Below are 11,542 nucleotides of genomic sequence, written 5' to 3'. Positions count from 1 at the left end.
TTATAACAGACCTACTGTACGTAGTTATAACAGACCTACTGTATATAGTTATAACAGACCTACTGTACGTAGTTATAACAGACCTACTGTACGTAGTTATAACAGACCTACTGTACGTAGTTACAACAGACCTACTGTACATAGTTATAACAGACCTACTGTACGTAGTTACAACAGACCTACTGTACATAGTTATAACAGACCTACTGTATATAGTTACAACACAGTGATTTTCTTGTAACTGTATTGTCCATATTTGAGAGTTTACTGTTGAAGAGGATTGAGAGATATCTCAACCAGATCAGAGTTTACTGTTGAGGTTATTGTTGAAGAGGATTGAGAGACATCTCAACCAGATTATAGGTTATTGTTGAAGAGGATTGAGAGACATCTCAACCAGATCAGAGTTTACTGTTGAGGTTATTGTTGAAGAGGATTGAGAGATATCTCAACCAGATCAGAGTTTACTGTTGAGGTTATTGTTGAAGAGGATTGAGAGATATCTCAACCAGATCAGAGTTTACTGTTGAGGTTATTGTTGAAGAGGATTGAGAGATATCTCAACCAGATCAGAGTTTACTGTTGAGGTTATTGTTGAAGAGGATTGAGAGATATCTCAACCAGATCAGAGTTTACTGTTGAGGTTATTGTTGAAGAGGATTGAGAGATATCTCAACCAGATCAGAGTTTACTGTTGAGGTTATTGTTGAAGAGGATTGAGAGATATCTCAACCAGATTATAGGTTATTGTTGAAGAGGATTGAGAGATATCTCAACCAGATTATAGGTTATTGTTGAAGAGGATTGAGAGATATCTCAACCAGATTATAGGTTATTGTTGAAGAGGATTGAAAGATATCTCAACCAAAGTTGGGAAAAAATCATTTTCCCTTTTTATTCAAGCTTCAGTAATATATAATACATTGGAGGAAGAGATGCAGTGATACGCAGTGATATGCAGTGATACAGCGATTCACAGTGATACACAGTGATATGCAGTGATACAGCGATTCACAGTGATACACAGTGATATGCAGTGATACAGCGATTCACAGTGATACACAGTGATATGCAGTGATACAGCGATTCACAGTGATATACAGAGTTACACAGTGACAGAGTAATAGCATAGCCATCCGAGGTAGGTCTCTTTGTTATGATTCGATTATTATACCCTTAGGGGGGAAAAGGGGTTTCCACACGGGTTCTTCGGCTGTCCCCATAGGAGAACCCTTTTTGGTTCCTGGTAGAACCCTCTGTGTAAAGGGTCCTACGTGGATCTCAATAGGGTTCTACCTGGAACCAAAAGGGTTCTATATAGAACCAAAAAAGAGTTGAAAAAGGGTTCTCCTATAGGGAGAGCCGAAGAACCTTTTAAGGTTCTAGATAGAACCTTTTTTTCTAAGAGTGTAAATTACATGTATGGTTTTGTGTTATTTTTATTTCACCTTTATTTTACTAGTCAAGTCAGTTTAGAGCAAATTCTTATTTTACAACGACGGCCACACACACACACACACACACACACACACACACACACACGCGCTCCTAAATGAGGAACTAAGATTGAACTATCACATTCAATTCCTTATTAGATACAATGACAATGAGAAAAACAACTGCAAGCCACCCCAGCACAAACATGCCTAGGAATCAAGATGCATGGATTGAATTGTATAGTTTTGCGTATGTGATGGTACAGAAAGACATAATTATTCTCATGATTGGTGGAGACAGTGTTTTTGTTGTTGTTGTGGACAGTTGCATCACATTGCTGGCCTCAGGCCTTCGGGTATACAGGTTGTTTGTGGACTCCAAATTATAATCTCTATTAAAAAACACTCAATTTTGTATAAATCTGCTTTATAACAAGAGGCTAGTATCATCACTAACATATATCTTATTACTGTCAATGCGTGAAGTTTCTTGTGTTTTCCTGACACGTTGGAGTGGGCTTCACCACAGGACGTCTGTTGGATCTGAAGAAACATCGTCTCTCTCTTGCGCAACTGCTCAGAGAGCGTCTTCACATTAACTGTCATTCTTAGTCCCCCCCAAAAGCACACTATTCCCTTTTAGAGTGCACTACTTAGACCAGGGCTCAGGAGGGCCCATAGGGCTCTGGTTAAAGTACTGCATTACATAGGGAATAGGGTGCCATTTTGGACAAATCGTCTGTCTCAGATATACAAACCTAAAGTTATGGAAAAATACAGGATGAGGTCTGTTAGAAAAAAGAAAAATGTTTCAGAGTTCTATAATTTATTTAAGAATATAAGGGAAATCCAAGAAGTTACATGGGTACACACACACACACACGCCCATCTATCTATCTATCTATCTATCTCTCTCTCTCTCTCTCTCTCTCTCTCTCTCTCTCTCTCTCTCTCTCTCTCTCTCTCTCTCTCTCTCTCTCTCTCTCTCTCTCTCTCTCTCTCTCTCTCTCTCTCTCTCTCTCTCTCTCTCTCTCTCTCTCTCTCTCTCTCTCTCTCTCTCTCTCTCTCTCTCTCTCAAAAACACAAGGGTTGACCACACCAAAATAGCATGTGATGATCTGTATCAGTTCTGTGTGTTGTTCAACAATGTGGGATTGGTTTCACAGCCTGCAGGTCTTTATCTGTCGGGGCACATATACTACAGATCCTCCTGCCACAGAGACACAGGAGCAGCAAAAGGCCACAGCAGCCAACCTCACCGACCACAACACACACAGCTCATCTCCACCTGAGGCCCCACAGAGAAACAACCCTGGCTACCGGAAACCGTGGAAAGTAGGCGGTGATGTGCAGAATTGTTTGGGTATCGCTCCTAACAGTATTCCGTTACAATGTACTGTAAAGTGTATCTCTTTCTTTCTTTAATGTGAGTATATGTATGGACCGTGAAAATCCTATATTAGTGTGTGAGGCTGATGCATAATGATTGTATGTTAGCTCTGTCTCCATCTGCTGGCAATTACTAGTAGACTCACTGTGGTCACTAAAGATCCCATGGCATTTATCATAAGAATAGGGGTGTTAACCCTGGTGTCCTGGCTAAATTCCCAATAAGACCCTCATACCATCATGGCCACCTAATCATCATCCCCAGCTTCCAATTGGCTCACTCACCCCCCCCCCCTCCTCTCCCTTGTAACTAATCCCCAGGTCGTTGTTATAAATTACAATGTGTTCTCAGTCAATTTTCCTGGTAAAATAAGGGTTAAATACAAAACAATGTTTTAAAACTCACTAATGAATCCCTCTTGAGCAATATTGGATAGATCAACAGCCAGAGAGAATGGTACCAAAATACAGGCCTGCCCTGACGTTTTTTACAACAAAAAATAGCTTAATGATTACTGGTATTTGGACGTGCTGTACCAATCAACGAGATCTGTTATCAATAATGGCCTCGGATGATAGCATATTAATGCTGCGGCAGAGAGCGACGAAATCCCCCAGCACGAACCGGTGATTGCTACCCGGGGAATAAATTATCCAGGCAGCAGGCGCTAGAGAGGACCCCCCTTCCCCTTCCCCAACTGTCGAACAGAAGGAATCTCTTCTATACACTACCGCGTCCGGTGGAACATCATGTCTGCTATGAGGACGTTGACCGTCGCGGGATTGTTTCTGGCGTTTTGCGCGTTGGGACTCATAGCAGTCGCAATATGTACTGACAATTGGTACGAGACGGATGCAAGGAGGCACAGAGAACGTTGTAAGAATTATTCCAACAAAAGGAACGACCCTGGATTCATCTATATCTCCAACCAGAACCTCCCACTCCGTATGCTACCGAAGGAGAATAACGTGGAGAGGAAGGGGTCGAGTGGGGGACTCCTCCTGCGGGCTAAGCGGCACTTCTTGCCCCCCGCCCCGGCCATGGAGTCCGTCTGCAGTCGGCAGTACAACTCTACCATCTCCGGGCTGTGGAGGAAATGTCATCGGGAGGGATTCGACCTGGAGACAGAGGATCTCATCTTTAAAGGTTTCATCATTTGATCACGTCACATGATAAACAATATGTTGTTTACAGCCTATATAATGTCAGTGGCGCTATAGTCTTTGGTGACAAGCCCTATTTATGCTCATTGATGTGTGGTGGAATCATCATCGGAATTTGGGCGCTATCCGAGGTGCTGAATGCTGATTTAGCGGTTAGCGGTCCGCCCACATTCAGGCCTATGCTGCAGCAACTAGGCTTTGCATCCATCATTTGATTCACAATGTGACACTACTGTTTGATTTATTTGTGCCACCTCAACGTTGTTAGGGAGTTCACGGGGGCGTACTGTACTAGACTAGGGCTACTCCTCTGTGTGATGCTTTCTGAGAGAAGCCTACAGGCAACTGAGCTGCAACGAAGACTCTAAGCCAATGAAGAAGAAAAAACAGTTATATAAACATTGACAATATGTGATGAATCTATGCTACTAGCCATTTTATTTTTTTCCTCTGGTAGACAACATATGCAATAATATTTTTTTTGTCGTTTCAATATGGCCTCTCCGTGTGAAACTACGTGTTGTTTTTGTTCCTTCTCTGCAGGTTTAGTTCAGCGCTGCACACCAATAAAATACTACTACTATTCTTTAGCCCTCCCCAGAAAGCTGAGCATCAATATAATCAAGACTATTCGTCAGGATGAGTGGCACGCACTCCGTAAGTTTTCCCACAATATCCCCTTTTTAATCTTCATCTCTGTCCAGGTGAAGAAGAAGACACAGTCTACTGTAACAACAACGTCATCTCGTAATGATCCCGACTTAATAACAGACATTATGATTCAGTTAAAAATATCCTTCATAGAGGAAGTTAAGAACCACTTTTTATTTACAATGAAGGCCTACCCGGGGAACAGTGGGTTAATTGCTCAGGGGCAGAACGACATATTTATACCTTGTCAGCTCAGGGAAACGTTCTAGCAATCACTTTTGGTTACTGGTCCAACGCTCTAAACACTAGGCTACCTGCCGCCCCAAAATCATAACGCCTCATACATGCTTTTATCAAGTTATGAAGCATTATCCCTGCAGGTTTTAGGTAAAGGGTTTAGCAAGATTGTATATTTGCTGACGTTTTTGACGTTTTGATCGAATTTCTTCATCCAATTTTCTCGCTCCCTGTGTAGACCTGCAGAGAATGACAGTCAGTTTCATCGGCATGGCTGTGTCCATCATCCTGTTTGGCTGGGTGATCGGAGCTCTGGGCTGCTGTCAGCAGCATGACCTGATGCAGTACGTAGCGGGACTGCTCTTTCTCATGGGAGGTAAGTGGGGAGCACACACACAGTACGTAACAGGACTGTGGAGAACTGTTTTATAACACACACACGCACGCACACACACAGTACGTAACAGGACTGTTCTTTCCTCATGGGAGGTAAGTGGAGTATTGTTTTATAACACACGCACACACACACTCGCACACGCAGTACGTAACAGTACTGTTCTTCCTCCTGAGAGTTGCTGTACATTAGAAGAACAGAGCATTACCACAAAGCACCACTTGGGGGCGTCCGTGTTTTTAGTTTTTAATGGAGAGTGATGCATTGTGTGAGTACTACCATGGCACCATATTCCCTATCACAACAGCCCTACGGGGGTATTAGGGTGCCATTTGGGACATATTCTGAATTCTAATCTACCGCAAGTCTTGTCACTCCTGTAGAATCTGATAGATATACGTATGATCTTGCCCTCTGATTGGCTTGGTAAGAATCCGCTCAGCTCTGCAGGAGTGACTAGGTATTAGGGGACGAGGGAGTATGGACTAAGGTTTGATTTGGAATACAGGTATAATTATAATACCATCGGCAAATGCATGAAACGGTTCATATATATTGTCCATGTATGTAGAGGATGGCTAGAATGGAAGAACGTGTGTCACACGGGTGAAATAATCCCCCTCTCTCTCTCTCTCGCTCTCCCTCTCTCTCTCTCTCTCTCTCCCTCTCTCTCTCTCTCTCTCTCTCTCTCTCTCTCGCTCCCTCCCCTCTCTCTCTCTCTCCCCTCTCTCTCTCTCTCTCTCTCTCTCGCTCTCTCTCTCGCTTTCTCCCCTTCTCTCTCTCTCTCCCCTCTCTCTCTCTCTCCTCCTATCTCTCTCTCTCCCCCTCTCTCTTTCTCACCCTCTCTCTCCCCCTCTCGCCCACCTTTCTCTCTCTCCCCTCCTCCTCTCTCTCTCTCCCCCTTCCTCTTTCTCCCCTCTCTCTCCCTCTCTCCCCCTTCCACCTTCCCTCTCTCTCTCTCCTCCTCTCTCTCACCTCTCTCTTTCTCCCCTTCCATCCCCCTTCCCCACCTTTCTCTCTCTCTCTCCCCTTCCATCTTCCCCTCCCCTCTCTCCCCCCTCTCTTTCTCTCCCCTCTCTCTCCCCCTCTCGCCCACCTTTCTCTCTCTCCCCTCCTCTCTCTCTCACTCTCCCCCTTCCATCTTCCCTCTTCTCTCTTTCTCCCCCCCTTCCATTTTCCCCCTCCCCTCTCTCTCCCCCTCTCTCCCTCCCCTCCTATCTCACCCTCTCTCTCCCCCTCTCGCCCACCTTTCTCTCTCTCACTCTCCCCCTTCCTCTTCCCTCTTCTCTCTCTCCCCCTTCCATCTTCCCTCTTCCTCTTTCTCCCCCCTTCCATTTCCCCCCCCTCTCTCTCTCCCCTCCTATCTCTCTCTCTCCCCCTCTCTCCCACCTCTCTCTTTCTCACCCTCTCTCTCCCCCTCTCGCCCACCTTTCTCTCTCTCTCACTCTCCCCCTTCCATCTTCCCTCTTCTCTCTTTCTCCCCCCCTTCCATTTTCCCCCTCCTCTCTCTCTCCCCTCCTCTCTCTCTCTCTCCCCCTCTCCCCTCCTTTCTCTCTCTCTCTCCCCCTTCCATCTTCCCTCTTCTCTCTCTCCCCCCTCCATTTTCCCCCTCCTCTCTCTCTCCCCCTTCCATCTTCCCTCTTCTCTCTTCTCCCCCTTCCTTTCTCCCCCTCTCCCCCTCTCTCCCACCTTTCCTCTCTCTCTCTCTCTCCCCCTCTTTCTCCCATTTTCCCCCTCTCTCTTCCCCTCACCCTCTCTCTCCCCCTCTCACCCACCTTTCTTCTCTCTCTCTCACTCTCCCCCTTCCATCTTCCCTCTTCTCTCTTTCTCCCCCTTCCATTTTCCCCCTCCTCTCTCTCTCTGTCCCCCTCTCTATCCTCTCTCTCTGTACTCCCCCTCTCTTCCAACTCTCTCTTTCTCACATCTCTGGGATCCCAGAGGACATCTCACGGATACGGCTGGTCCATGTTCTCTCTCTCCTAGGTCTCACCCTTCCGGCTTCCTTCCCACGCTGGCTCCTTCCCTCTACCCCCGTGCCTCACACTATGGTAGAGGCTGCCCCCAAGCCTCGACATCTCTCCCGGCTGTGTGTGACACCATAGAAATAGAATTACTCTTTGACTTCAATGGGAATGTCCCATTCTAGTAATGGGAATGTTCATTATAGTAATGGGAATGTCCGTTCTAGTAATGGGCCCACGTTCTAGTAATGGGAATGTTCATTATAGTAATGGGAATGTCCCCCTTCCATGGGAATTCCGTTCTAGTCTTCTCGTTCTTTGGGAATCCCCCTTCCAGTAATGGGAATTCCCTAGTAATGGGAATGTCGTTCTAGTCTGTCCCATCAGGAATGTCCATGCTGTATCATCTCGTTCTAGTAATGTACATGTCCGTTCTAGTAATGGGAATCCCGTTCCAACTGTCCCGTTTATAATGGGTATATGTAATGGGATCCCAGATGGGACATCAGTAATGGGAATACGGCTGTAATGTCCATATTCTGGAATAACCATAGGGGGCCTAGGTCTCATGTCTGTTCTAGTTGAATGTCTGTTCCGGGTTCCTGTGTAACGCTGGCTCCTTCCCTCTAGTAATCCCCCGTGCCTCACACTAATGGTGAGAGGCTGTAATGGGAAGTCCCTCTAGTAATGGGAATGTCCATTCTAGTAATGTGAACCGTTCTAGTAATGGGAATTACTCTTTGACTTCTAGTAATGGGAATGTCCATTCTAGTAATGGGAATGTCCGTTCTAGTAATGGGAATGTCCGTTCTAGTAATGGGAATGTCCATTCTAGTAATGGGAATGTCTATTCTAGTAATGGAATAACCATTCTAGTAATGTCCATTCTAGTAATGGGAATGTTCATTATAGTAATGGGAATGTCCGTTCTAGTAATGGGAATGTCCGTTCTAGTAATGGGAATGTCCGTTCTAGTAATGGGAATGTTCATTATAGTAATGGGAATGTCCGTTCTAGTAATGGGAATGTCCGTTCTAGTAATGGGAATGTCTATTCTAGTAATGGGAATGTCCATTCTAGTAATGGGAATGTCCGTTCTAGTAATGGGAATGTCCGTTCTAGTAATGGGAATACCCGTTCTAGTAATGGGAATACCCGTTCTAGTAATGGGAATGTCCGTTCTAGTAATGGGAATAACCGTTCTAGTAATGGGAATAACTATTCTAGTAATGAGAATAACCATTCTAGTAATGGGAATAACTATTCTAGTAATGGGAATAACTATTCTAGTAATGGGAATAACTATTCTAGTAATGGGAATAACTATTCTAGTAATGGGAATAACCATTCTAGTAATGGGAATAACCATTCTAGTAATGGGAATACCCATTCTAGTAATGGGAATGTCTATTCTAGTAATGGGAATGTCTATTCTAGTAATGGGAATGTCTATTCTAGTAATGGGAATGTCTGTTCTAGTAATGGGAATGTCCACTCTAGTAATGGGAATGTCCACTCTAGTAATGGGAATATCCGTTCTAGTAATGGGAATGTCTGTTCTAGTAATGGGAATGTCCACTCTAGTAATGGGAATGTCCGTTCTAGTAATGGGAATGTCCGTTCTAGTAATGGGAATGTCCATTCTAGTAATGGGAATGTCCACTCTAGTAATGGGAATGTCCACTCTAGTAATGGGAATGTCCGTTCTAGTAATGGGAATGTCCACTCTAGTAATGGGAATGTCCACTCTAGTAATGGGAATGTCCGTTCTAGTAATGGGAATGTCCGTTCTAGTAATGGGAATGTCCACTCTATTAATGGGAATGTCCGTTCTAGTAATGGGAATGTCTGTTCTAGTAATGGGAATGTCCTCTCTAGTAATGGGAATGTCCACTCTAGTAATGGGAATGTCCACTCTAGTCATGGGAATGTCCACTCTAGTAATGGGAATGTCCATTTGAGAATGTCTGTTCTAGTAATTCTATTTCTATGTGTGGCACTCTGCCAAACCTTCAACTCCCAGTGACAGGAGTGTGTGACCGTGTCAGTATCTGCCAGACTTTCCAGTGACAGGACACTCATCCCTCTTGTCTCTTCTCCATCCTTTGACAGTCAGTCATCACTTCCTCTGAAAAATGATGTTGATATGTGCTGGTCTGACTGGACTGGGGACGTTACCCAGGGACTAAGAAGTAAGATCTGTCAGACGCACAGCATTGATTGCACAAAGAAAAGAAACAGACAAAAATATTCTGTCTCTCAAGCTCGAGGGGAATTTGTTAGGGTTGGATGATGCCAGTTTACTGAAGAGGAATTCAAATCTTCTTTTGGTGCTTTCTTTTCTTCTGTCCTCCTCCTCCTCTTCCTCCTCCCTAACCAAAACTGTCAACAGCTACAGAATTATATTTCTGTCCCATAATGAATTGTTTAGTGGAGAAGTTACTCTAGTAAATATCTTCCTGTACCTTTGACCTTTGATGCTGGTTCTACAAAATTGAAGAAGACAGAAGAACAATGATAGCACCAACTTTAAGGGTTGAATTTCCACTGCAGTGTTCACTTAAGGGCTCTATTCTGTCCGGATCTCTGAAGCGTTACAGATCTCTGGAGCGTTACAGATCTCTGAAGCGTTACAGATCTCTGAAGAGTTACAGATCTCTGGAGCGTTACAGATCTCTGAAGAGTTACAGATCTCTGAAGAGTTACAGATCTCTGAAGAGTTACAGATCTCTGAAGAGTTACAGATCTCTGAAGCGTTACAGATCTCTGAAGAGTTACAGATCTCTGAAGAGTTACAGATCTCTGAAGAGTTACAGATCTCTGAAGAGTTACAGATCTCTGGAGCGTTACAGATCTCTGAAGAGTTACAGATCTCTGAAGCGTTACAGATCTCTGAAGCGTTACAGATCTCTGAAGAGTTACAGATCTCTGAAGAGTTACAGATCTCTGAAGCGTTACAGATCTCTGGAGCGTTACAGATCTCTGAAGAGTTACAGATCTCTGAAGAGTTACAGATCTCTGAAGCGTTACAGATCTCTGGAGCGTTACAGATCTCTGGAGCGTTACAGATCTCTGGAGCGTTACAGATCTCTGGAGCGTTACAGATCTCTGGAGCGTTACAGATCTCTGGAGCGTTACAGATCTCTGGAGCGTTACAGATCTCTGAAGCGTTACAGATCTCTGGAGCGTTACAGATCTCTGAAGAGTTACAGATCTCTGAAGCGTTACAGATCTCTGAAGAGTTACAGATCTCTGAAGAGTTACAGATCTCTGAAGCGTTACAGATTGCGCAATAGAAATGTAAATGTAAGATTGAGCCGACATAATGCAGTGTTTACAGTGAATGCAGTATCCACTAACGCAGGAACATTACCTTTAAATTTCAATCACGATGTAACGCTGAACCTCCGCTATACGTATTGAATAGAGCCCTTAGTTTCCCACTGACGTCAATACATGGCCAAGTGAAAATTCGACATGTTCCCCTAGATAAGACTTAATAAAGTTGAACATTTAAATAATATGGATGTGTATTCTCACATTTTTGAAGAGCAATCATGTGGTATTCCTTTATGTTCCCACTGAAACCAAAATAATATGTAAATTACATTTTGAAAATGTATGCAGGTTTGCATTTGTATGTATTCAAAGAAAACATGAGTATTAATTAAGATACAAGACTGTATTTGAAGGGAAATGTTTTGATGTTTTTTCTGTTTACTGATCATGATAGCCCGTCCAATCAAGATATTTTTGAAAAATAAAATGATGATACAAACTGTTGCTCTTGTGGTGGTTAAATTTATACTACTATTATACAATAAAAGACATAGGGTTCCATTCAATACTATACAGGGTTCCATTCCATATAGGGTTCCATTCCATTCAGGGTTCCATTCCATTCAGGGTTCCATTCCATATAGGGTTCCATTCCATATAGGGTTCCATTCCATTCAGGGTTCCATTCCATACAGGGTTCCATTCCATTCAGAGTTCCATTCCATTCAGGGTTCCATTCCATATAGAATTTCATTCAGGGTTCCATTCCATTCAGAGTTCCATTCCATTCAGGGTTCCATTCCATATAGGGTTCCATTCCATTTTGTGTTCCATTCCATTCAGGGTTCCATTCCATATAGGGTTCTATTCCATTCAGGGTTCCATTCCATTCAGGGTTCCATTCCATATATATTGTCACCAAAAACACTCACAAACCTCTACAGATGCACAATTGAGAGCATCCTGGCGGGCTGTATCACCGCCTGGTACGGCAACTGCTCCGCCCACAACCGTAAGGCTCTCCAGAGGGT

At 43.9% G+C, this 11,542-nt stretch overlaps 1 protein-coding gene across 1 annotated transcript; it reads left to right on the top strand.

Moving 5' to 3' along the window:
- The first annotated feature begins 3,547 nt into the window (after nucleotides 1-3,547).
- Nucleotides 3,548-7,373, top strand: LOC135534081 (transmembrane protein 178B-like). The gene is made up of 4 exons (XM_064961224.1): nucleotides 3,548-3,972; nucleotides 4,533-4,646; nucleotides 5,116-5,253; nucleotides 7,255-7,373. The coding sequence occupies exons 1-4, from the start codon at nucleotides 3,576-3,578 to the stop codon at nucleotides 7,371-7,373; spliced, it is 768 nt and encodes a 255-aa protein (XP_064817296.1). The 5' UTR covers nucleotides 3,548-3,575.
- Nucleotides 7,374-11,542: the final 4,169 nt, after the last annotated feature.

The sequence above is a fragment of the Oncorhynchus masou genome, unplaced genomic scaffold (genome assembly GCF_036934945.1).
Source record: "Oncorhynchus masou masou isolate Uvic2021 unplaced genomic scaffold, UVic_Omas_1.1 unplaced_scaffold_2979, whole genome shotgun sequence".
NCBI lineage: Eukaryota > Metazoa > Chordata > Actinopteri > Salmoniformes > Salmonidae > Oncorhynchus > Oncorhynchus masou.
The sequence above is the reverse complement of the archived record's forward strand: the minus strand, read 5'-3'. Positions and strand labels throughout refer to the sequence as shown.

Coding starts and splice junctions, on each gene's coding strand:
- LOC135534081 (XM_064961224.1), top strand. CDS start 3,576: ATGTCTGCTATGAGGACGTTGACCGTCGCGGGATTGTTTCTGGCGTTT. Junction 3,973..4,532: donor AGAGGATCTCATCTTTAAAG/GTTTCATCATTT, acceptor CCTTCTCTGCAG/GTTTAGTTCAGCGCTGCACA. Junction 4,647..5,115: donor GGATGAGTGGCACGCACTCC/GTAAGTTTTCCC, acceptor CTCCCTGTGTAG/ACCTGCAGAGAATGACAGTC.